The 27,428-nt window shown below is 39.1% G+C and overlaps 1 protein-coding gene across 2 annotated transcripts; it reads right to left on the reverse strand.

Moving 5' to 3' along the window:
• On the reverse strand, positions 1-27,428 carry MCOLN3 (mucolipin TRP cation channel 3). 2 transcript variants are annotated; one of them, XM_065872957.1, is made up of 12 exons: positions 27,201-27,428; positions 23,290-23,457; positions 17,145-17,298; positions 15,913-15,994; positions 15,740-15,836; positions 10,087-10,186; positions 6,900-7,012; positions 6,667-6,816; positions 3,415-3,516; positions 3,184-3,306; positions 2,075-2,281; positions 1-382 (listed from the first exon to the last, which is right to left on the reverse strand). In XM_065872957.1, the coding sequence occupies exons 1-12, from the start codon at positions 27,426-27,428 to the stop codon at positions 248-250; spliced, it is 1,659 nt and encodes a 552-aa protein (XP_065729029.1). In that variant the 3' UTR covers positions 1-247. The 2 variants fall into 2 exon arrangements, with proteins under 2 accessions (XP_065729029.1, XP_065729038.1); XM_065872966.1 differs by lacking the exon at positions 23,290-23,457 and having other exon boundaries at positions 248-382.

A 27,428-nucleotide genomic window follows, 5' to 3' on the forward strand; every position in this document is an offset into this window, starting at 1 on the left:
TAAACAGGACAAGAATCCAACAGTTTCCCTCATCAAAGTTAGGTTTAAAAAATAAAAATAAGCCCAGCCTAAAGCTGCAAAGACATTATGCTTTAAAATATAAACACAGTTCTTGATGAATTACAGCCATCAATTTGCTCAAAATAATAGTCTTCAAACATACTACATCTGATCTTAAAATATCCATTTTGTCTCCCAACTCAGCTACACATTATAGTTCCCTCCAGGGCATAGATTAGCCTAATAGCTATTTTTTACAACAGCAGAATATAGATACTGCAGGGTCTTCTTCTAATCTGTACTTTCCAGAATTGGGCAGATCTTTGCACTCTGATATAAATATACGAAGTTCAGTCTCAGGGAAGCCATCTTGTTGGTAATGCTGTACAGAATAATAAAAAAAAGTTTTCATTAATAAGTCCCTTGAAAACACCTTTATTTCAAATTCAAAGTAGATCATTTGGCTACACAGGTGGGGATTTTTCTAAAGGGATAGTTCACTTGCTTCCAAGTATTTTCATGGGGATGTAGCCTCTAGAGCCAGTCTTAGGTTTGACTAAGGAAAAGTGGGTCTAGGATTCTGCAGTGCCTTTCTGGGCTCTCTTTTGTGGGTCTGATTCAACCCCAAATGGGCATGTTGAATCTGAGAGCTCCTTCCAGGTAAAATCCAGCCTGCACACCCTTATGGAGTCTGTCTTCCAGACAGACAGATTTATTTAAAGGCCTAATATTTATATCAGCTTGGGGGGTCTAAGATCTCTAGAATGGGCCCTGACCAGCAAGGATCAGAAAGGACTCGCCCATCTGACAAGTGCTCTGAGACCATGGCAGCAGGTTAACATCTAAACTACGAGTTTTAGGCTTGTGTCATCCAGAGCTGTCAACTCATGTTATTTTTTGAGACCTCTGATGTCACCCTCTAATAATATACATATATAGCTCTCTGCATGCAGAGTTGAAGGTAGTGAATTTTTAGAGCACCATGGAAAGGGATTTGTACAGGTACAACTACATTCTTTCCCAGTCTCCTTGGTGACTCTAAGCAAGTCTGCCAAGCAAGTATTGAGGACAGTCGGTTCCTGACATCTGCTTCGGTAAGAATGAAGTCAGAACCCTGGCTTCGTGAGCAAGGTATTTGTAATTATCAATACATAATCCACCAACTCCTGATGGCCTTTCTCCTTATCCATTCGCATGGCATCATGTTTCATTACCCCTTTCATTGTCAGAAAGAAAAGTCCCCAAGTGGAAGTGTCTATGCCAATAGTATACCTAACAGTATAAAGTTATTAGAAATTTAAATACATATGGATATTTACTCTGCCTTTCCATATTCCAAAGGGCTCAAACTGATTTTTAAATATTCAATGTGGAGCGACAGTATGAATGATAACAGCTTTTCAAATCATGCCCCTGACTGTGTAACACACACATGGCTCGTACTTGACACATTAATCCCCTGACTGTCCTGGAGACCAGGCCTCTGGGGTAGTCCCATGCAAGGGTTCATTCCAAATGAAGAGGTCAATTTTTCTTTATGAAAAGTGGATTTTAAAAGCTCCCACAAAATTTTGACTGTTGTTTCACTCACTCAGTATCTACTGATCCTTATAATTCTAATAAACGATTTGAAACCCTGTCTGAAAAAGCACAATTACTCAGAGACAAAACTTTCAACATTCTAGAAATTCTATTTCTCTTTCATTTCTGTTTTTAGTATCTAAAATTGAGATCCTTCTTCTCTACCCTGAAGAAAGTACCATTCCATTGATCCCCTCCCCCTCAGGTACTGTATTTTTTTTTTTTTTTGCAGTACGCAGGCCTCTCACTGTTGTGGCCTCTCCCATCGCGGAGCACAGGCTCCAGACGCGCAGGCTCAGCGGCCATGGCTCACGGGCCCAGCCACTCCGCGGCATGTGGGATCTTCCCGGACCGGGGCACGAACCCGTGTCCCCTGCATCGGCAGGCGGACTCTCAACCACTGCGCCACCAGAGGAGCCCCAGGTACTGTATTTTATTGCCACTCTGCAAGTTCTAGGAAAATGCTGCTCCTCCTTGTTCTTGATGAACCTACCTTAATTGTTTCATACGTATCAGTGATCAGTGCAATAAAAAGACTTAAAATCATGTATATAAAGAGGCTGATGAATGAGTAGAGGTAAATCCTGCTAAAGAGCCAGACCAAGTAACTCTTCTGCTGCATGTTTGCAAATGTGGCAAACATATCATCTCCATTTATCAGCGAGAAAAGGCACTCAGAGACCATGTTCAGAGAACGGAACTGGAAAAACAAAAAAGAAAAGTTCACTTTCCTAGGTGTTCCTTCCCATTGGAGACTTTGATCATGACACCATATTAAAAATAGTGGGACTAGATATCTCAAGTTACCCCTTCAAACAAATAACCTGGGGTAACCACAAGCATTTTTTTTTAACAAGAGAAAATCACACCAAAGTTTGATAACATGTACACATTGGAGACACCCAGGAAAATGGAGTCATTCCTCCAGGCATTTGTCTTGTGATGTACCTAACATGTACATGCCCACTGTTTTTCTTGGAACAAGCAGCTCCTTCAGATGCTCCTTTTAATAGGAGCAGCCTGAACTGGAGATAGGAGAGCTGGTCTGCACCTTCAGTGCTTTTCTGAGTCAAGCTTTACCCTCCCATTTACCTTGGTAGAAAGAGATCCTTGAAATGCTTCTGTGAGAAGCGCAGGTCCCAACCATGCACACTCATGCTTCTCATTTTAAAGTTCATGCCATTTAAGGTGATGGCATTACACTCAAGACTATAACTCTGGTGAACAAAATATTCAATATTTCTTCAAGTTTCTCCCTATACTACTTTTTAAAATAAAGTCAAACTTCAATAAGACGTAACTAAATAGCCCACTCTAGTATATATCGATGAATCAAATTGGCAAGTTTGACTTCGCTGACGGTAAGAAAGACTTAATTATCTGACATATCCCACAAAAGGAGTTGAGGCAGTCAAGTGAATCAGTTATCCTCTCAAGGTCGTCTTACCTTACCAATTTATAAACTTGGCGATAGATACATTACCTACAACATTTTAAGGCTGAGCCAAAAAGTAAAAGGAGCTTATTTTAAAAGGATAACAAGCCACTGGCACTACTCTGAGAGCTTAATAACAACAAGAAAAAAAAATTGTTTCTCAGTACCTTATCGTGGTAAGGCCCCAGCACAATCCATCCACAGAAGCAGTAGCCTAAATAGATCATGGCTGCACAGCAGCAGAACCTGATGACGTTGGGCAGCGCTGCCTGAAGGGTGAGAATTAGGAGCTGGGAAAGTAAGAGACGTCATTAGATTCCCTTTGGCCTTTAGACAAAGCGGTGCAATAACTTTGAAAGAGAAATACCAGCAGCTTGGAGAACTGTGGAATTCCTTACATTGTATTTCTGAAAGAAACCAAGGTATCGGATGACTCCTAGCCACACCAGCATGGTAGAGGTACCAAGAAGTATGCTACAGACATCATAACTTGTCAGACTCTAAAACAGAGTGGAAAAAAATAATCAGTTATGTAGCAGAAATTCATTTGGGGCAAAAATTATTTGTTGAGTAGCAATGAGTCGGCACTGTTCTAGATGCTAAGGACAAAGCAGTGAACAAACAAAATTCCCTGCCCTCGTGAAGCTTATATTCTAGGGTGGAGAGAGAGATGATAGAAATAAATTAGCAAAACCCTCAGTACATTAGCTGATGGTAAGTGCTGAGGAGACAATTCAGGGGAGGGGATGAGGGAAGGCTGTATGTTGCATTTCAAATAGCGTGGACTGATCACTGAACAGGTGGCCTTTGAGTAAAGACATGAAGGGAGTGAGGGAGCAAGCCAAGCAAAAATCTTGTGGAAGATTTCCAGGCACAGGGACCTGTAAGGGCAGAGGCCCCAAAGCAGGAGGGCGCCTCGCAAGATAGTGAGTCTGGCTGGAGTGAGCTATGGGGGAGAGTGTGCAGTCACAGAGGTGAGGGGGCAGGTAGTTTAGGGCCTCACGAGTGTAATTTAAAAATTTGACCTTTTATTCTGAATAGACTGGGGAGATTGAGGCTCTGAACAGGAGTGATATGTTGGGAGCAGATTGTTGGAAGAGTGAGACGGTTACTGCAATAATGCAGATGAGAGCTGACGGTGCCTTGGACCAGGATGGCAACAGTGAAGGTGATGAGGTGATTTTTTTAAGGGAGACAAATAGGATTTCCTCTTGGATGAGATATGGAGGAGAGGGGATTAGTGAAAGAGAGGAGTTGAGGATGAGGAGTTGAGGCTTTTGTCTTGAGCAACGGAAAAGAGTTGCCATTAACTGAGCTTAGAAAGGCCATGGAGAAGCAGGTTTGGACTGTGGAGGTGGAGATTTCAGGAGTTCTGTTTCAGGTATGTTAAATTTGTGAGGCCAGGTAGACATCCAAGTGAAGATGTGGAATAGACAGTTGGATATTTGAGACTGGAGTTCAGGGAATAATTCCAAGCTGGAGATAGAGATTTGAAAATCACTGGAAAATAGACACTATTTAACACAAGGGGACAGGATGAGATCACCAAGACAGTGGCAGAAAAAGAAGGTGTCCAAGCACCGTGCCTTGAAATACTGTCACTTTCATAGGTTGGTGAGATGAGAAGGAACCAACAATGGAAAGTCAGAAGACCAGCCAGTGATTTAGGAGGAAAACCAGGTAAGTGACAGCCAGTGAAAAAGTTCATCAACAAAGAGGGTGTGCTTGCAGTGCTAAAAGCTGCTGATTGGTCAAAATGAGGATAAGTAATTGATTATTGAATGTAGCAACATGAGAGGTCATTGGAACATTGCCCTGGAGTGGCAGGGCAGCTGACTGGAACAGATACAAGAGGGAATGGGAAGCGCAGAGTCAGAAACAGGATTAAATACTCTTTTGAGGTCTTTTGCTGTATAAAGGGAAGCAGAGAAATGGGGAAGTAGCTGGAGGGAGAATAGGTTGAGATTTTGCCTTTTTAGAAAGGAGAAAAAAAAAAACACGCTGATGGAAATGTCGTGGTAGAGAATGAGAAATTGAGGATGCATGAGAAAAGGAGGAAGAATAGCTTGACCCATGCCCTGGAGTAAGCAAGCAGGGACGGCGTCTGAAAGGCAGGAGGTGGAGAAGTTGGTCTTGGATAGTAACCTAAATAATATATCTACAGTAGCAGAGAAAAAGCAAAGCATATGGGCACTGATGCTGGCAGGCATATAAGTGAAGTGGGAATTTGTGGAATTCCTATTTTGTTTCCATTATTTTGTGAAATAGGAAGTGAGGTCATCAGCTGAGAGTGAGGATGGGGCAGGGAGTATTACAAGCTTCAAAAGAGAAGAAATATGAAATGATCAGCTAGAAGACAGGGGGAATGAATAGCTTAGAAAAATGCAGAAAGATTGTTGGACACCATTAAAGGCTCATTGAAGTTAATGGTAGGTGAGGTTGGTAAAAATAAAGATTTGCTGCAAATCTCCCCCTACTCCTCCTTTTTTGGTCCCTACAGTTAAACATCTATTCTAATGATATATACTACATTGACATATAGTGACAGCTGCTCCATGGCCTCCTAAACCCATTCTCTCTTTCTGAGGTACATGCCTGGGCTATCTCCCCCAGTTCCCTTGCCGTTAGATGTGACTAAATTCTATCCAGTAGGACTGAACAGAAATGAAGGCTGCCATTCTGAGCCAGGTTATAAGACTGTGAGAGACCTACTACCATACCAGGTTTTCCCTTCCATGGGTTGCAATCTGTTCGTGAGGCAACCCAGCATCAATCATGCAGTCTGGGTGAGCCCTTAATGGTCGGCAGAGAAAAAGATGGGACAAACTTGGATTCCTGAATGGTGTGGAGCTGAGCAACTTGCCAGCACGTAAAATCCACCCTGACTATTACATAAGGGAGAAATAAACTCCTGTCTTAACTGAGTCATTGCATTTGGGGTCTCTGCCCAGGAATCTGAACCGTAAGAGGCTCCCCACGTGGATCATACTCATATTTAGTTGTAGGCAGGCTAGAAAAATATAAATTTGAACAATATTAGTTTGAACAGTATTCGTTTTGTTTTGTCTTGTTTTTGATTTTTGTTTTGGGGGAGGGTTGATATCCAGGCTGGATTAGTCCTAACTTAAAATGGAAAACCTTGTAGTACATAAATAGGAAAAGTAGGAAAATGGGAATATTCTCAATTTAAATGGACAAAGGGAACAACGGCAAGGACTCACACAATAGTAGTTTGGCCTCACTTCCCTCCACCTACCCCCAGCCAACTCTTTTTTTGAAGATTCTGGTATTTCTTGTAAGAACAACAAAAAACACCTTTTACTTTAGTTACCTTGGAGTGTGTATGACTTTTGGTGTGTGTAAGAATTCACAGGCCCCACCCCCAGAGTTCACATTCAGTAGGTCTAACTTGGGGTATTTACCAACTACCCAAATGATCCTGATGCAGAGGACTGTGAATCACACTTTGGAAAACTCAGCCTAAAAGGTTTCTGGACTAGAATTTTACAAGTTACTGTAATTTCAGGTTTACTCAATAAAATGTTTGAAAGAAATAATTTACTCTGTGAATTCTTAACGTTTTGGAAAAAATAAATGATCATTAATGCAAATCTGATACTAACAATGACATAAATAGGAAAAAATTTTACCTTAGCTTGGATTTCCATTTTCAGAATTGATCCAGTAATGGTTAATATGTCACTAATAATAATCATAATATACCATCCATTGACGAATTCCATTCGATCAGAAACAGAAACTTCCTTCTTATAATGGAGGAGGAAAAAATTGACAAATTCCTTTCGGGAAAAGAAGGGAGGCACGGTGAATTTCTCTATCAATAAAAATGTCCATCACATTCCTAGAAAGCAGAGATCCCTACCTGCTGAAGCTGAAGTCCTTTCACCACAGATCGAACACACAGGATTAACGAAGCCAGGCATATCAGAATAACGAAGGCATCGAAGATCATCATGTAATGAGTGTTCTTCTGAACTGGAAGGAAAGTGGATTACTTGCTAATGCAGTGAAACATTAATATGGTGACATATACTTCTTTTTTTTCTTTTCATTTTTAGCCTCATTTATTTTAACGGCTGCATTGCATACTTCAGTATAGATGTACAATACCGTATTTGTAAAGACACTTGGATTGGAATCTGGTTTTCCCTGCTACAAAACATTCTCCGGGTCCTCTTTGTGCACAGGTGCAAGTGATCCCTTAAGTGGATGAATATCTAAAGATGGATTGTTGGGGCAAGGCATATGCATCTTTCTAAAAGAAAATCTAAGAAATTGTTCTCCAAAAAGATCATGAAAGTTTACATACCTACACATACCTCCACATCTGCTCCATATTCTTTAATTTTTGCCAACTAAAAGAGCAAATGATTTGAAATGCCGTCTTTACCATGTACCACATGGCCGTTTGTATTCAAGTACCATATCTTACCCTTCTGACGTTTTCGTGTGTTGTAACGCCTAAGAAAAATACCTCTCATTACTCTTTCCTAGAATTTCTGCTGGCTAGTCTTGCTTGTTATATTTCCATATATTCTTCAGGGCCAGATAAAAATCCTACAGGTAATTTTGGGGGAGAATCACGTTGAATTTATAGATTAATTTAGGAAGACTTGACATATTCATCATGTTGAATCACTTGTCCAAAACCATAGTGTGCCTTTTAATTGATTCAAGTCTTCTTTCTGCATCCTTCAGAAGCATTTTCAAGTTTTATACGGATCCTTCACACTCATGTTTAGAATAATTTAAATAATTCAAGCATTCTTGGCACAGAGACAACAAAGAGAAAAGGCTCTGATACAGATTCTTCCATGAGTATTTAAAGGAGACTAAAAGTCCTTCTTTTAAAAATCATCACAACCATCCATCAAAGATCTTTATTTATCAACTTGTAGTCTTTTGTTCTTAATACCATTAGGGTTCCTGCATATCCTATTTAAATATACTTATCTAGGTATAAAATACTTATTAAGCATCAGGTGTGTTTCTACATGTTGAGAGTATAATGGGTGAACAAGACAGACGAAGCCCCTGACCTTGTGGAACTTCTATTCTACTCCAGCAATATAAGAGAAAAAAGTGAACAAGTAAATGAACTAATTATTTTCTGACAGGAGTAAGTGATATGAAGAAAGTAAATCCAAATAGCTAACATGTATTGAGTGCATTTCCTGCCCGGCATAGTTCTAAGAATTTTATAGGTTTTAACTCACTTGCACCTCACAGCAACACCCACGAGGTAGATGTGATTATCCCACTTTGCAGGTGAAAACTGAAGCACAGAGAGGTCACAGAACTTGCCCAAGGTTCCACGGCCAGTAAGTGGCAAAGTCAGGATTCAAATCTTTGCACTCTGTCTCCAGCAACCATCACTCTGCGTTAGTGGCTCTTAGCATCCCTTGAGAACTTGTTAGGAATGCACATTCTCCTGCCTTACTCTAGACCCAGTGAATCGGAAACTGTGTTTTCCTAAGCTCTCTAGGTAACACTAAATTTTGACCACCATTGCTGAGGGAGCTTTGGGTGGGGGAATGGGGAAAGGAAAGGTTCACTTATACCGCACAATGAAGGAAGGCCTCACCAAAGAGGCAGTGGGTTTTAGCTGAGACCTGAGTGACAAGGCAGAGTCACCCATGCAGAGCTTCTGGGAATCAGTCCTCCCAGGATGAGCAGAGCCAGGTGAAGAGAGGTGGGCAGAGGGCTGGCCGTCACATGCTCTCTTACAGAGCGTGTCTTTACTTAACAAGTTGTACTGCTCTATGCTGATAGAAAGAACTCAAGACTATTCTGAAATGAAGCATCCCGTAATTTTGTCAAGAGGCATCTAATTGTTACACGAAGGACTAAATCTACTTCAGAAAAACTTAAAATTCAAGAACCAAACATTTGAGAGAAAGCCTATGTTCCAGGCACCTTCATATGCTCTCATTTTCCCTATTCTCAAGTTTGTGGAGAAGTATTACAATGTTTACAGGTGACAAAACAGGCTTGTGTTTCAAATAAACAACTTTGTGATTGAAATAAAAGTTTGTGATTCAAGATCTTCATATATTTGAAGTTACCTATTAGTGAAAAGAATAGTAGAATGAACAAATTTTATTTTATTCAATTTACTCATGCTATCTCATTACTACATCTGAACTTCGTGAATCCATTAGTAGGAAACCCTAAAGCAATTATTATACAAGTATGGTCTGAATAAGGATTCCCTGCACATTCCTGGGTCTCACCCCCAGACCTACAGACGGTCTTGTATGAAGCTGGAGAAACTGTATCTTAGCAGGTACTTAGAATAATGCTTCTTTTCAATAGAATCTGAGACCCTCTGACCTAATCATTAAAGTCTAGCACAACACACCACTACATATCACTACAAGGGACTAGGAAATTAGATCAATTCTTCCCAGTCAGTTTTATCCAGTTCAGCTCCAAAATTCTCATTGATACTCAGTTTATACCTGAGTTTGTGTCCATATTTCTAGGAATGCACCCTTTCCTTATTTAGTCTACTTTTTTGACCTAGATAGAAGATAATTATAAGGTGTGGGATACTTCAGGGTCAAATCCTACCTGACTTCTCCCTGGCTGTAGGACCCCATGCACACCAAAATTCACTGAGCCTTAGTTTCTTCATCTGTAAAAATAGGGATGTTACCTATCTCAAAGATATTTTAAAATATTGAAGTGAGGAAGATGTAGGTGGAAGTATTATACTTATGCAATAAGCACTCGATGAACATTGCTTTGAGTATATGTGATTTTCTTTTTGCTGGGGGGATTATAAGCATTTTTTTCTTTTTGGTAAGGAGTGGGCCAGTGAGGGCACAGGGAGAAGGCAGGAAAAGCCATTGTGATTACCAATAACTTGGGAATTACTTGGAACGTCAGACAACTACAATGAATTGATCTACTTGCAGAGAATTAGGGACTTGGGTATGGTCCAATTCTTTCATTTAATGTTCCACACATCCTTGGGACAAGTCATTTAATAACCATTTAATATTATTTAATAACCACCTTTAAAACTAGTAAAATTCATCACTTACTTGATCCAGATACGTGCCAGTCTTTACATTCTCTGATGGAAATGTCATTATCTAAACTTATCTTAATTCTTCCACTGTGGGCTTTGTTGTCAAATGTTATCTGTGAAGAACAGGAAAAGGGTAAAAAACATACCTATAGTTTTTTGTTTGTTTGTTTGTTTTTATTTTATATTTTGCTGTACGCAGGCCTCTCACTGTTGTGGCCTCTCCCGTTGCGGAGCACAGGCTCCGGACGCGCAGGCTCAGTGGCCATGGCTCACGGGACTAGCCGCTCCGCGGCATGTGGGATCTTCCTGGACCGGGGCACGAACCCGTGTCCCCTGCATCGGCAGGCGGACTCTCAATCACTGCACCACCAGGGAAGCCCATACCTATAGTTTTTAAAGCCAAGATGCCTCTATGCATTAATTAGGAAACAATTCTTCCAAAGTTACAGGAGACCCAGACTCTCATCTTTGACCTGTTGCTAACCCTGCTCAACCTTGGGAAGTTCTTTTTATTTCTCTGTGAGCTGAGAAAGTTGAACTAGATCTTCCATAGAGAACATTTAGTCTCTACAATCCTGCTTCCAGGACAGTATTCAAGCCCTGAACCACTTATAAAACAAAAGAATTTCCCCCTCCTTCCCATTCTAAGCACCTCTAGATGCCCTCTTACAATGGGCAAGAGCGAGTACAAGTATGTTTTCCTCCGCCTTCCAGCAGGGCCTCAGCTAGGGATAGACTTTTTTTTTTTTTTTTTTTTAGGGATAGACTTTTAATGTTGTTGTAATTCTTACTAACACAGATGCTCATTATTTCTGTCTTGAAACATTTCAAATGGAGCTTTTTTGATTTTCCTTCTAGGACCAGATTTCTTCATCACTATAGAACCATATGTATTACAAAAGGTGTAGTCACAGGGAACCAACAGCATGTCTGGCTTCAATGATAAGCATTTTGGGACACCAGGCACCAAAGGGGACAAAGCCATGCCAGGACACCTTTCATAGTTCTTCCATTGTCTTCCCCTTCTAGCTCCTTCCACTTTCCCCTTGCATACACCAAGAAGGCAAGCTAAGGAAATGAGTCTGGTTTAGGGGTTTTGTTTTTGTTTTGGGTGCCTCTCCTCTCTCAAGTCCTAAAGAAAAAGAAAAGTTCTTTTAAAGTCTGTCATTTAAATGAGTTTTATTGAAAATCTTCGTGTGGGGTAATCAGATACCACTTCAGAGTTTAGTTACTCTGTTTCTCCTCATGTTGGACTCTAAGTTTCTTCCCTTGACAAGCAACCAAGGACATTGCTAGTGTCTGCCCTTCTCCATAGCTGCTGAGGGAACCAGCCCACAGCCTCACATAAGGAAGATGCTCAGTATTATTTGAATGAGTCAGAAATCCTTGCCAAGGAAAAAACATGCTTTTCCCACACAAAAAGCCTCAGGGTCTTACAAATAGTAGGTGCTTATTAAATAAATTTTGGCTTAATGTCAATCACATCTAAGTAAGGTTTAGAAGAAGCTGAATTCTTTCAATGAAGAAGAAAAAATACTGGGTATAATAACAACAGATTAGATAGTACAGAAAAATAAAAGATTGATGAATTTGAAAACACAGCAATAAAACTATTCAAAATGAAAGAAAGAGAAAAAAAGACTGAAAAAAAAAAAAAGAAAGAAAGAGAGCTGTGGGACAACTTCAAGTGCCCAAATATACATATTATTGGAATCTCTGAAGAGTGGGGGGAAAGAGACAGAAAAATATTTGAAGAAATAACACTGAGTAAAGGTCAAATATAATGAAAACTATAAACCCATAGATCCAAGATACTCAATGAACCCCAAATACAAAAAACATGAAGAAAACTACATCAAGCCATATCAGAATCAAATTGTTAAAATCAGAGATGAAGAGAAAAATTTTAAAGCAGCCAGAGGGGGCAAAATACATCCCACACAGAAGAACAAAGATGAAGAAGACAGCAGATTTCTTAGCAGCGACAACAGTTTGTATTGTTTGTATTTTTAGTTTGTAAAAGAGCAACATCTTTAAAGTACGGGGGAAAAAACAGTCAAACTAGAGTTCTATACCTAGTGACACAATCTTTAAAAAATGAAGGTGAAATACTTTTTTCAGACATACAGAAGCTGAAAGAACTTATTACCAGCAGATCTGCATTATAAGAAATGTTAAAGGAGGCCCTTCGTGCAGAAGGAAAATGATACCAGATGGAAACCTGGAGCTACACCAAGGAATGAAGCACTTGGAATGATAACTACATGGGCAAATATAAAGACTTTTAATTATTTAAGTTGCTTTAAAAGATAACTGACTGTTTAAAGTGAAAATAATAACAATGTATTGTTCCAGTTTACATCTGGAAGTAAACTGTATGACAACAATAACGCAAAGGCCAAGATGGGAGAAATGGAAATGGGAGAAATGTCAGGTTTTTATGCTATACATGTAGTGGTATACCATCACTTGAAGGTAGGCTGTAATAAGTTACATATGTGTACTAGAAACCCTAAAATAATAAAACAAAGAGTTATAGTTAATAAGGTAACATATGAGATAGAATGGAATCCTAAAAAATACTCAATCCAAAAGAAGGCAGAAAAAGAGAGGAATCATATTAAAAATCATATGAAATTTAAATGATGTAATAAGCACCTTAATTAAAAGGTAGAGATTTTTAGGTTGGACAAAAGAAGCAAGACTCAACTATATGCTGCCTAACAAGAAACCAACTTTAAATATGACACAAATAAGTTTAAAAGGGTGGAAAAAGATATGCCATACTAACAGTAATCAAAAGAAAGCTGGAATGGCTATATTAACATCAGACAAAGTAAATTTTTCAGCAAAGAATATGACTAGGGTTAATGAGTGCCATTTCACAATGATGAAAGAGTCAGCTCAAGTGAACACAGAATCCTAGATGTTTATACACCCAATAAAGAGCTTCAAAACACAGGATGAAAGAATTTATCAAACTACTATGAATGAATGCTAATGCACTACTTTTACATTATAAATCCAACTGGGCACACATAGGATAGGCTTAATAAACAGCTGTTGAATGAATCAAATATCTACTACATACCATATACTTTGGTAGGTCCTTCATATATGTTATCTTCTATCTCAACAACAATTTTGTCAGGTAGGTAGGCATTAATTCTGTTTGACAAATGAGAAAACTGAGGCTCAAACCAATTAAGTAATTTGCCTAAAGTTACATAGCTACTTACTGGTGAGCTGACATTAAAATCTAGGCTTGTCTGACTCCAAAGACCTTGCATTTTATATCAGGCATGCTGTCCCAGTTCATGTTTACTTACGGCAATGAAGTTGCACTAATAGCTTTTATTATCAAACTACCTGATAGGATATAAGTTCCACCACAGTTCTGTGAGATGCACTGCTAAATCCACACTGCACAGATATAGCTTGGGATAATTCTACAAGAATGGCAAAAATATGACATTTGCATGTGGCTAAAGGCCAAGTTGCTTTTACTGATGTAGTGAGTCATGACAAAGGATCTAGTGTTTTGTTTACTCAATCAACAAATATTTGAGTCACCTACTATGTTCTCTGAGGGATGAAAAGATAAAATGGTTCTGCCTTCAGGGAGCTTTCAGTCTAGTAGAGTTGATGATAAAGACCTACAAAATTCTAAAACAAAGGAGAAGGCGGTAAGACATACAAAATACAAAAGTGAAAACAAAATCTGGGAGTTCAGAACACAGAATGTATTGCTAACTGAGGAATCACAAAAGGGTCCATGAAGGAGCTGTGAGTTGACCAAAGCCTTTAAAGATTATAAGACTTCTGAAAAGTATCATTTTCCATGAGAGACAGAGAGAAAGAGAGAGGCAGACAGACAGACAGAGATACAGAGAGAGAAGAGAGAGGACTGTGTATAATAGCTCAATTTTTAAAAAATCAAGTAATTTTGAAAATTCATAACTTGCTGGTTAATATTAAGATCAAAATCTGTAGCCCAAATAAAAACAGTCTTATAGAATTAGTGCTTTTTCTTATTAAGTAATATGCATAATTATTACATTGTCCTATATTCTGAAAATATTTTTAACCCCCATTTCTGAAAACTTGATTTCTTACAGCCAATCAGTTGAGTATCGTGGACATAACTTTTGATACAAACTACTGCTGAAGTAATAGAAATTTGGACCACATGAAGGCAAGCTGTTATCAAATGCTGTCCTGCATATGCCGATACAGCATTGTGTTACTACTAACTCAGATCCTCGTGAAGTGATGAACTCACATGAGGGGCATCTTGTGCTGCCTAGAGAGCATCAAAAGCTCCATCTGCAACTGGAAGACAGAGAACATAGATGTGATAGGATAGGCTGAAGGCGAGGAAGCTAACCAGAGCATTAGAGGCAGCACAACGGAGGCACTGTGAGCAAAACCCAAAGGCTACAAACATCCACAGTGAGGAAACTCGGTAGCAAGAACCCTTGGCAATGACCTTAAGCAGACTGCCACCGACTGCTGAGAGCTGACCATACAGAGCCTACAAACCTCTGTTCCTTTTGTATTTGAACACCTACTCTGTGCCAGGCACTGATCTTGGTACTAAAGACACAGCAGTGAACAAGACAAGGTCCCTGCCCTCGGAGAACTTACAATGAGGTACAGAAGACAGATAATTAACAAGTAAACAAGTTAGTACAGTAGCCACCCCTTATCCATAGGGGATATATTCCAAGACCCCTAGTGGATGCCTGGAACCGCAGATAATACCAAACCTTATATACAATGTTTTTTTCCTATACATACATACCTATAATAAAGTTTAATTTATAAACTAGGCACAGTAAAAGAGTAACAACAATAACTAGTAATAAAATAGAACAATTATAACATATACTATAATAAAAGTTATGTGAATGTGGTCTCTCTCTCTCTCTCAAAATATCTTGTACAAATTAAATGCCTTTTTCCATCTTAACCACACACTTATCACATACTTTGGACATAATTTTTGCAGTTTGGGGTGCAACAGCAAAACTAGCGTGGATTTCTTTTTCCGTCTTCACAATGTCATGGATAGAAGATTTCTTCTTCCTGTAGATTTAGCAACCTTAGCATACATTTTTTTTTCTTTCTTTATTAAGTTGAGAGCTTTCACTTTTTCATTTAAAGGAATCTTTTAGCATATCAGAATTGCCAGCATCACTACTCTTGCCCTTTGGGGCCATTATTGAGTAAAATAAGGGTTACTTGAACACAAGCACTGTGATACTGGGACAACCGATCTGATAACTGAGACGGCTACTGAGTGACTCACGGGTGGGATACACTGGACCGAAGGATGATTCATATCTGGGGAGGGTCAGAAATTTTTCATTATGCTACTCAGAATGACATGCAACTTAAAATTTATTTCTGGCATTTTCCACTTAATATTTTCAGACCGAGGTTGACCTAGGGTAACTTACCTCAGAAAGCAAAACCGCAGATAAGAAGGGACTACTTCATAACCAAATAGAGCTAGCTGAACCAATGCTTCCCCTGTGCACATCCAAGTGGGATGGGAACATCCTATACATTTGATCACCCCTTAATACAAGTAAATAAGCCTGTAACTAGATAAAACTATTTTTCTCCAGATAGGAATCAAATTCAGCCCAGCCCACACTTACAGTCAGAGTAAAGTCGTAACAATCCGGGAGCTCGTGATGACGAATAGTCTGCAGATTAATGGCCTTCAATTTAAACTGCAGCTCCACTGTTATGAGTCTAGAAGACAGGAGACTTCAGTGCAGTGAAAACGTATACACACAAACATGAGTTACACTCCCATCTGTTCCCTCACCTGTGAAAGTCCAGCAGTAACTTGAGTTTTTCTTCTAGTGTTCCAACGTGAAAAGGTTCATCTGGCGCCACAAAGAAACATTCTGCCATAGAAAGGAACAAACCATAATATAGCGCCTAAAATAAATATAGAAAACTGCATCTTGAAAGGATCATATGTTTAAAACTAGACACTCAGATTCTGGTAATTTTGTAAATTAAGATTTTTAAAGCTAAACATCCTTACCACGTGGTTACAGTGATTTATTTGTTTTTAATACGTGACTATAACATTTCTGGAGTGGATGGGGGTAGAGAAAGATCTGAACTCTATCTCACTAGTCTTCTATAGAATGCCATCTTCCTTTCTGTCCTTTTAAGCCTGAACTTTGAGGCCCTTCTTCCTTTTTGTATCCTAAGCATATGTTTGAAGCATCTGTAGCGTCTAAGATAAAATTTTCTACGTTTAAAGGGTCTTTTTAAAAAAATATTATGCTGACAATTTTTCCTCAATAAACACTGTTTTAAAAAAGGAAGATAGCATATTAGAAGGTTTTCACTAGTCAGTACTATACCCTTTACTATTCTTCTCAAAGAAAAAGTCTCAGTGGCTATTGTTAAAAGTACTTACTTTTTGACTCGATGACCTAAGCTAACGTTTTAGATACAAACTGCAAATAGAACTTTGCTAATAAGAATAAGCTGTGCTATTCTAAGCTCTGGTTTTCACTCCCTGCCCGGCCCCCCAGGCCCAGCCTACCCCAAAGACACTGAATAGTGAAGCGCTGGTGAGCAGAGAGAGTTTTATATACATCAAGAATTTGCAAGCATACTGTTTTATAAGGACAATATCTGTCTATTTAACTGGCTGATCCAGCAGAGAGGCTGTGGAATAAAGTGGCTAAGGGCATGCATGGCCTGGGTCAAATTTCAGCACTGCTTCTTACTAGCTCCATCACGAGCAGATCACTTAACCTTCTGAGCCACACTTCAGTCTTCTATAAAACAAGGATAATAATAAACTTGCCTCGTTGGTTTTTGTGGGGGGTTTTGTTTGTTTGTTTGTTTTAAGAATCATGAGTTATAGTGAAGTACCTGACACAACTCTGATAAAGTTCTTACTATGACCTAATAGCACAGGCCAAATCAATGTTTTCAGAGATGAAATTAGTATAAATAAGTATAAATTGATTTATAAATAAGTATAAATCAAGGAGTTAAAAATGGAAGTTCTAGCTTATAGAAGAACATCACCAGTTTCAATTTCTGGATCAATGTCAAAGGTATCATTTCCAGGACAGATGTTTCCTTGCTTGTAGAAGTGCTGACAGATGGCCATGGCTGACTGCTCCGTGCCCTTGTTCTCGTAAGCGTGATTCCCAACTGAGATGTTGCGTAGCTGCAAGTACTTCAACGAAAAAGAGAAACAGAAAAAGGGGAACATCCAGACAGGTGGAAGTGAAGCCACGATTCCCCTCCCTCCCTGCCTTTGAAACGGCAGGTTCCCACCTCCTGTCCATGTGGAGACTTGCATGCTAATATGCAGAGTAATTAACATGCTACTGTGCACCAGGACCGCAGAGGTCAAAGAGCACTCTTGAATTAATTAGAGTTCTGGGTTCAGGTCTCATTTCTGTGACCTTGAGCAAGTCATAGACTTTATGAGCTGCTGCTTTCTTACCTGCAAAATTAAAGGCTTAATTTAACCTTAAATAAATTCTCAGGTTCTTTCCTCCTTTAAAGAACTATGTTTAGGAACTGACTTTTACATTTAATGTGAATATAAATTTTATTTATCTTTGAACTATTTCCTATAAAGTCAGAGTTCTGCTTTACTATAGTATAGGAAATGGGATAAAAATTGTTCCAGGGTAACCAGCAAAACTTTGTCTAAAAATAATGTATTTTTAAAATCTTTATCTTTGTAAGAACACAGCTTGGTCACTTTTATAGCAATTTTCTCTTACTGAAAGCCCTCCCATGGCTTCCTGTCTCTCAAAATAAACTTCACAGCTCTTTTCCAGGGCCTGTTAAGCCCTGAGAGACCTTATAGCCCTATCCCTGGCCCTTCCCTTACTCCTTTGCACACTTGCCTTAAACATACTAAATGCTTTCTAGCCTCTAGGGCCTTTGCTGTTGCCACTCCTTCAGCCTGAAATATTCTTCCCCAGACTTCAAGTCCCCGGAGAGGTCTTTTCTGACCATCCTGAGTCCATTGTTAATATTTTATGCCACTTGATTTTTTTTTTCATAGCACTCATCACTGTTGGAAATCAACTGATTTTGGCTAAACTTGTTTAAAATCCATCTCCTCCATTAGAATGTAAGTTCCACAGGGCAAGGAATTTATCAAGCCCACTGCTCTAACCCCAGCACTTAGAACAGTATTGTAGGTAGATAGGGCAGGGAAGGTCCCTGGAGAAAGAGAACAGGCATGGCTTTCTTGACATAAGAGAAGCCATTTTTGGCCTAAGCTTTTTTGTGATCTAATGCTGGTCCTTGAACAGGTCTCAGTAATTAATAATATTAAGGGAACAATAGAAGTCAGAAACAGGCAAGAGAAGTAACAACAGCAAAGATAATACATCAATTGTAAAGATTCTCAGTTCTGTTTCAATGGTAAAGATTAGCCCAAAACACTTAACTGCCAGGTCAACTGAAATCTAAGGGATGATGATGTTAACCTTTTCTGACCCTCGTGACTTCAATCAACTAAAACTTGGACTCTGTTGACCGCCCAAGCCCCTTCATGATTATACACGTACCCTTAGCTTAAAACTTCCCCAATTTTGCTGTTTGAGGAGACACTGCTTTGGGAAAGATCCCTGGTGTTCTCCTTACTTGCTGCAAGTAATAAATCCTTCCTTCTCCTGACCTTTGGCTCGGTTGTGTCTTTTGGTGTGACATCCACCAAGAGGCAAACCCAGTTTTCAGGTAACAGTATGAGACACAGTCAAATTAACAGTGAGGTGAAAATCACTATAACGTGATAGTGCAGGGGTCCCCAACCCCCGGTCCGCAGCCTGTTAGGAATCAGGCTGCACAGCAGGAGGTGAGCAGCAAGTGAGCAAAGTTTCATCTGCCGCTCCCCATTGCTCCCATTGCCGCCCAAACCATCCCCAATGCCACTGGTCTGTAGAAAAACTGTCTTCCAAGAAACCGGTCCCTGGCGCCAAAAAGGTTAGGGACCGCTGTGATAGTGGATCTTTGTTCGCTAGAGCTAAACTATGCACACCAAGATGGTAAGCTGCTAGGATAGGATTTGCGATTATGGCACCAACCTTTCTGCGAGCATTGGGATTGTGAAAATGAGCCAGAAATCTACAGTGATATAATTAAGCTGCATAACTCATTAAATAGCATTATGTCCTACATATAGGGGGAAATAGTATAATGCTGGAGATATTCAGTTTTGATCTGTTTGTTTTCCATACAAGGAAATAAGTGTCTTAAATCTTTATAAAGCTACTCTGAGCCAAACTGGTAGTTTTACATCGGGGTGTCGGGGAGTAAGAGGTAAACAGTACATTAAATGAAAAAAGACGTAAAAGATATTGAATGCGGTAAAGTACCAGGGTGCCTGGAATAGGGGATGTGTACCGGGAGGTAAAGCCAGAAAGGCAAGCACGGGTCATGAAGCAGTCGCACCTACATGGGGCCCTGTAGCCCTTCTGAGCACGCGATCCTTGTGAGGCAGTCCCCACAGGACTTACTTAAAAATCTGAACCTCCTACCTTAGAAACTTGTGTCTTAAACCTTGTAAGACCTCGAGACACAAAAGATCCAAAGTGCAGGGCTTCAGGTACATGCTAACGTTATAAGTGATGCTACAGCCAGACTTCCTTGCTATCTTAATAAGGCTCCTCATGGAGGTCTGAGCACCTGCAGGAGATGGATGTTGTAGGCAAAGAGTGTTGCCTGCCACTCCAATAAACAACAAGTGTTGCCTGCCATCAAGCCTTCAGCCACTGCAGTGGCATCACGGGTGTGCTCTGAGGGGAATTCAGGATAGAGAAAAACAGATTACTGGTCCTGGATAGTTAAGATGCGTATCAAAGGAATAACTGCCATGAGCCCAGGCTCTTGCATCTTCCCATACATAGAAAGGCACTAAAATCATTAATTTGAGATATCTGGGGTTTTTTTTATGATTAGCAGTAATCTTTTGATATTTCATTACATGGGTTTTTGTTTGTTTGTTTGTTTTGTTTTGTTTCAGCAAAAGCCCTCTTTGGAACAGTCCCTCAGAGCTATCTGAGAGGCCATCTTCCCGGGCTGTAGTCTGCAGCGATGTCCTTGAATAAAACATAGTTCTCAGCTTTTAGGTTATGCTTTTTTTTCAGTTCGGGGGCAAGTGGCAGGACCATGTCCAGCTAAAGGGCAGCTCTGGAGCCTGAGTCAGAGGACTCTGGGACCGGAATGTGGTGTGGGACTATCGCTGAAAGGCAGGTGACCTGTAGGACTGACTGATGGGGCACCTAACTGGCTATGGCCTCTGTGGGGCATTAATCAGGCTGGACATCTGTCCCTACTCGCCTCTGCAGCTCTGCCTTGAGGGAAGTAGTTTTTCACGCAGATCCATGGGCCCCGGGTCACCCTTTGGAAGACAATATAAAAACACATTAAAGATCCTTACCTGAGTAATGTAGCACCCAAAGTAAAGCAGATTAAAACCGACTGCTCCTTGATTATAGATGGATTTTTTGTGGCCCCTCTGTGATCACCTGATCTCAACACATGAATCTTTTGAGCTCTTTCATTCATTCACAAACATCTGAGTGCCTGGGGTGTACCTCCACCTTCCCGGAATAAATATATTCATATGTGGCACTTAACACTGTTATATGTATAAAATGAGGAGTATTATGCAATCAAATCTGTGATTTTAGATGAATCCTTTAGAAAACAGTCAAGAAATGGTAGGGAGGGGAAGGAGGGAAGCCAACCAGAAGTAGGGATATACAGACTATGTTTGAGCTGCAAGAATAAATGGTTCCAAGACCCTGAGACCTTTAAATCTAAGCAAGTGATCAGAAAGAGAAACATGTCTGTGGAGCAGGTGGGAAGAGAACAGGAACCCGTTTTGGTCGGAGTGGTTCTGAGGTGCTCCTGAGCTGTCTGCATGCAGCAGTGTGAGCAAATGGTTCAGGGTCACCTCTCCTGGCAGTGGCTGAGGCTGTGTAGAGGAGGAAATTCTGTAGGAAAAGGACAAACTTTTGAGGACAGCCTTAATTGAAGGGGCGGATGAAAGAAGGAACCCAGTAAAGATGGCCCAAACATGACTGATTGCTAAGAGCCAGGACATAGTATAAAAATAACTAGGTCTTTGATATTCAAATACATAAACATATAGACTAAACCAAAGTGATGCTGTTATAACCAGTGTTGGGTCAGGATGAACCCTAGAGGTTATGCAGTTAGATGGCATTTTAGGGCTCTACTGTTCAGGAAAACTAATTAGTCATGGAACGAGCTCTAAGGACTGAGAAGCTACTGTCTTATCTGTTCATTCTCCTTGGTGACTATCACCGCAATTATCAAGAGATTTCCTTACAGAAAACAAAGATCTTTCTTTCATATCAGTCTATATTTTCTCTATTCAGTTCTCTGGAATCGTGTAGAATAACTGAACTCATTAACAACTAAAACTTTATTTATGAATATTGTGATCAAGATACTTTTTTTTTTTTTTTTTTTTTTTTTTGTGGTACGCAGGCCTCTCACTGTTGTGGCTTCTCCCATTGTGGAGCACAGGCTCCGGACGCGCAGGCTCAGCTGCCATGGCTCATGGGCCCAGCCGCTCCGCGGCATGTGGGATCTTCCCGGACCAGGGCACGAACCTGTGTCCCCTGCATCAGCAGGCAGACTCTCAACCACTGCGCCACCAGGGAAGCCCTCAAGATACTTTTTACCTTCAGTTTAAAATGCCTGAGAGTGATGTAGAGAACAAATGTATGGACACTAAGGGGGCAAAGTGGGGCTGGGGGTGGTGGTGGTGAGATGAACTGGGAGATTGGGATCGACATATATACACTAATATGTATAAAATAGATAACTAATAAGAACCTGCTGTATAAAAGAAAATAAAATAAAATTCAAAAAAAAATAAAATAAAATGCCTGATAGCGCCCAGAAGATGGTAGGGAGTCACTTGCCCTAAGTAAACCCCACCCCAATTAATATTATCTACCTATATACTAGCACAAGGAATCTACATGCAATTCTGTAAAGAACATGGAAATCTGATAAACAGAACGGCCTGACTGTCAAATATTATATTTTTAAGACTGCTCTTAAAAAAAAAAAAAAAAAAAAAAAAGACTGCTCTTAGGCTTACTATATAAAAAAGGTAAAAATGTTTTAGGAGGAATTTAATGAACTGTTTACATCTTGCCTCTACCCGCCCCTCCCGCCAAAAACCAAACTACCAATTTCATTCAGCGTAGCTTTAGATGAACTTAATAATCTTAAAACAAGAATCTCAAAGCTGAATATCTCCAGCATTTTACTATTTTTTACCTTACAAATTGTAGGGCATATTTCTATTTAACAACATATGCAGCTTACTTGTATTACTATAGATTTCTGGCCAATTTTTGTAATCTGAATGCGATCAGAAAGCCTTAGCGTCATAAATACGTATTTTATCTCACTATGCATAGTTTGTCTCCAGGATAAGGACAGCCATAATTGGACTATAATAATTTTTTGAAGAAGAGTTGTAATGTTTTTGAAATGTTATCTACAGACTAACTCAGGTTAGAAATACTGACTTCAAGAAAGCTTCCAACGATTCCCACAAAATAGGAGATTTTGGACTTGAGAAAGTACTATTTGTAGCAAAAACAAATTGATCAGAAACTCTGAATAGAAACTTGAATCAGCTATATGAAAAACAAGCTTCCTTTTCGAGGCAGTTAATCAATATTACAATAAAATCATTGTCATGTATGACATAAAGGCCTTACTTATTTTTTAAATGAAATTTCAGGTTTGGGTTACTATACAAACTCTGCAAAGTTAATATTCTCATTATTTGTTAAGGGTCCCTGAAAGTATAAGCTCTGAAGACTTAATGACTACTTACAGCCAAGGTCATGGTTAATCATTTTAAACCTTTGAGGTTCTTATGCCAAGCCCTAGCTCTGACTCTTTTAATTAAGTCTTTAAAGTTTCTGTCTTTCTGTTACTAAAGAAAAGCTTTTCTCAACTTCTAGTTCTGTTAAAGTTTGTTGGCAATGTTAAAAAAAAATTTAACTGTTTCATACATGTCATTTACATATTTCATTTAAAAATGTTCACCCTTCTACAACTGAATGTCAGTTTCTATTATGTACATTGCTAACAATTTTCCAGTCTAATTTTTTTCCCAAGTGAAGAATGCATGTGTTTGATTTACCTGGTTCACTGCGAAGATGATCTGATCGTATACATCACTTTGTGTATACACTGCATATGTGTCATCCATTCGGTCTATATATCCTTTTAGGAAGAGGTGTTTGAATGCTATAGTGTTCTCTTCCTTGAAAGCTACCACCATCTGGTTACTTAGCCCAAAAAAGATCAGCTTAAAAGAAAAAAGAAAAAGTAAGAGGGTCAAAAAGTAATGAAATAAAAGTTCTCTATAAAATCATCTATTCAAGATTCAATGCCTAATTAATCCTGAATATATTCAATAGAAATTAAAAGTTTGGCAGCTGTGAATTAATTTGTCCTTAAAGATAAGGTGGGTTTCTAGTTTTAAAATAAAAGAAAGCAATTTTGCATACTTTCAACATTTATTTTCATGTATGATCCCACTTATGACATTTTCCCTACCAACAAAAGCTTTAGGAGTTCAGAGAAGCCCTTTAGGAGTTCTTTAGCTCAGAGAAGCAAGGTAACTGACTAAGGAAGTTGGAAGGTTTCTCTAAGGAAGAAAGAATAATAGAAACCCTGAAATATGTGCATAACTTGGTCAGGGGACATTTGAGGAACACGGGGGAAGGGCCAAGAAGGTCGAGTTGAACTTAGCACTTTGGGGGGACGTTGAGGACACCAGCATAATTCAATGAGAGAAATAGTGAGAAAAAATGTGAAGAGAAAGACTGGAGTCAGATGGTGCAGGGGCTTGAATGGCAAATAGAAGAGTTCAAAATGAATTCTGTAGAACAAAAAGGTCTTGAAGCAGGTGTACAATACAACCTAAGAAATATCTTACATAAGTTTAAGTCCTATAATCAAACTAGGTCTAATTACCAAAACTGTGACAATAAGGCCAAAAATAAAAATATTCTTTCAACTCATCTCTAAATTAAAGTATATTAACATAACATATCCTTAACATTCATGCAGGATTGACCCCAGAGTTTTACATGAAACTCAGCTGTCCTCTTGCTCTCTCTCTCCCATACACACACACACATACACACACATGTGTGTGCACGCTGTAATTTTAGAACATATATTTTGACTTAGCAGAGTAAGGGGGCAACGTATATTGTATACGGAAAAGGGGAACAACACTGAAAACCTATGTTCCATACACTATCGCAGGAAATTTCTTCACACTAATACCACAGCATAGTTCCTAATACACCCATTTTACAGATGCATACATGAAGACTCAGAGAAGTTAAATAATTTTTACAAGTCACATCAGTAGCAAGTATATAGTCAAAATTCTAGCCCAAGTCTAACAGACTAAATCCAAGCTCTAACTATCCAAGCTCATGTTACACAAAGTATCCAGGGTCTGATCAGGGAAAAATAGAGACAGTAGACCAATCTTTTCACCTCTCACCTCCCCTTGTGACGTATGCCCTGTATCCCACACATATCATCACTCTCTACCTAACTCGACTCTCATTTCTAAAGAGCCTCTTTAAGCTGTGTCCTATTCAAATCTCAGTAAGATGATAGCTTGATATTCCAGGGATTTTACATCTATCGAAGCTGATGATCAAAAAGCCTCCAGAGAATTCCCAAAGATATTTTTACCGATTCATTCAAATATATGAATACCTTCACAAGCCAGCACCGAGCTAGAAGACACAGTTCCTGCCCTCCAGGGCCTAGGGGCAGACAAGAGTACAACTGGCAGAGAGAACTGCTATAATTCAGAGACTGAGCCAGGCAGTGTGAAAGGGAAACTTTTAGTAGGGTGCCTATCATCATAGTCATCTTTCTTTTGCTGCTGCAGACACAAAATCTCCAACTTAACAGAAATACCACTGTCTTTTCCCTGAAAAGAGGAAATCTGTCATCAAGTCACCCTCATTTGCTCAATTACAAAGTCTTTATGTAATTTTTGTTTGATTCTTCCAATGTAGATTAAGGAAACATCACAGTTAAGAAAAACCCTCAGCTACTAAAAAAACTTACCTAAATGCCTTTTATATGCTTATTACTAACAGGCTTAACATCTTAAACTGTCAGTCAATTTTCCTCTTGACCACCCTAGGAAACACAGGAAAGTTAGATGAGCTTCCTAAATCTTTTAGGACTTGAGGATATGGGGAGGTGGAAGGGTAAGCTGGGACAAAGTGAGAGAGTGGAATGGACATATATACACTACCAAACGTAAAATAGATAGCTAGTGGGAAGCAGCCGCATTGCACAGGGAGATCAGCTCGGTACTTTGTGACCACCTATAAGGGGTGGGATAGGGAGGTTGGGAGCGAGGGAGACACAAGAGGGAAGAGATATGGGGACATATGTATATGTATAACTGATTCACTTTGTTATAAAGCAGAAACTAACACACCATTGTAAAGCAATTATACTCCAATAAAGATGTTTAAAAATTTTTTAAAAAAAGAACATAAGTCTTAGAGGGAATAGAATCTGAGTTTGAATCTCAGTTCTATTCTTCTAGTTTCCTGACTACGACAGGTTATTTTACTTCACTAAGCCTCAGTGTTTTCATGTGTGTAATGGGGATACTACTACCTAACTCTGATTTGTTTTAAGAATTGAATGTGATGATATAAAATGTTTAGGCCGAAACACAGTAAACACACAAGTGGTACCTATCATTCTAAGTAGAAAATATTCATGTTCAACTGACACAGGCTTTCCCTCCAACTTATCAGAAACAACACAGATAAATATTTTCACTATTGTGACACACCACATTATCAGCTGGAAGTTAAGAATTTCAATTCCGGCTCGCCAAATATACTGAGAACTGAACATCCATTTTTATGTTGATATGTCAGAGGGCGAGAACACGTGCCTCTAAAGTCTTGATTCCACCAGTGGCAGTACTAGTCGGTACTAATCATATGGCTCTATAAATATCAGTTCCTTATTCTGTAAACCAAAGGATTCCAGTATTTATCCAACAGAAGTATTGTTGAAATTAAATGAAATAATGTCCTGGAACAAAATAATCACTCAAATGACAGTTTCCTTTACATAACACCTAGCATCAGAAACGTAGGCAAGAATTTCACCAGCTTCATATGACTGTAGAAATAGCCTTAGCTTCTAACACCTTAAGCATTTGTTCTCAATTATCAGTTAAGATTAGCAATTTCGGAGTTAAAAAAATTCTCCTTGAATACCAGTTGTTTATGTGCTTATGCATTTTTCACCAAATTACGTATCACGTCTATTTTTCCTATTAAAATCTTTTATTTTTGCCCCTTTGCTTTTAACAAGAGATAGTTACTCTCACCAGCAGGAAAACATACCTTCACAAGAGTAAATCATAAGTATATATAAAGAATCACAAAACATAATTTCCTATATTTGGGCTAAAATGTTAAGAGAAGGCAAGGAAATGAGATTCAACATCTCCTGAAATGAAGTCTCATATTTCACTACCTATGCTACTCCTTTTAATCAACTCCACATTCTTCCACTTCAGGGCTCCCATGATCACAGGGATGTGAGAGTCCAAATAGTCTTAACAAAAATCCTGAAGTTTCTGAAGAGACAGAAATTCTCAGGAAACTAACTAGGGGAAAAAAAAGAATCCTCTGGTTGGGCAATAGCTAGTTTCCACAGTTGATTTAGAAACCTTCAGCTAAGCTTCTTGATCGGAAGCCAAATATTAAAATTTTCTTTTCCTGCAAACCAATTACATTATGTGAGTAAAATTATAACTTCATGAAAGATGAGAAGGAAAAGAGTTAGAGAAAACAAAAAAACCAAAGTTTTCTTTCACAAATATTGAAGTGGGAGGGTTTAAGATTGCATATCTCCTTAATTATTGTTCTTTATTATGCATACAGTTAAAAGCTATAAAAAATAAAACAAAACTGTCCATAGTTCTCTTTGTTAGTAAAAGAAGACTTCGCTAATCTCATGATCTGAGATCGTTACCTGGATGGTTACCATTGCCATTTTTAGAATTTGTATGGCAAGTTTCCACGGTTTTCTACCTCGAGCCCAGAACTTCTCACAAGGATTCATGAAAAAAAATTTGAGTTTTCGCCTCATCTGGTCTTCTAATAGAAGCTCCTCAGAGGGAGATGTATGCTGGTTAAAAGTGCAGCGATTTTCTTCTTCATGAGAGCTGCAGCTACTTATAACAGCCTCAGGATTTGCCAT

Source organism: Phocoena phocoena, chromosome 1 (genome assembly GCF_963924675.1).
Source record: "Phocoena phocoena chromosome 1, mPhoPho1.1, whole genome shotgun sequence".
Lineage (NCBI taxonomy): Eukaryota > Metazoa > Chordata > Mammalia > Artiodactyla > Phocoenidae > Phocoena > Phocoena phocoena.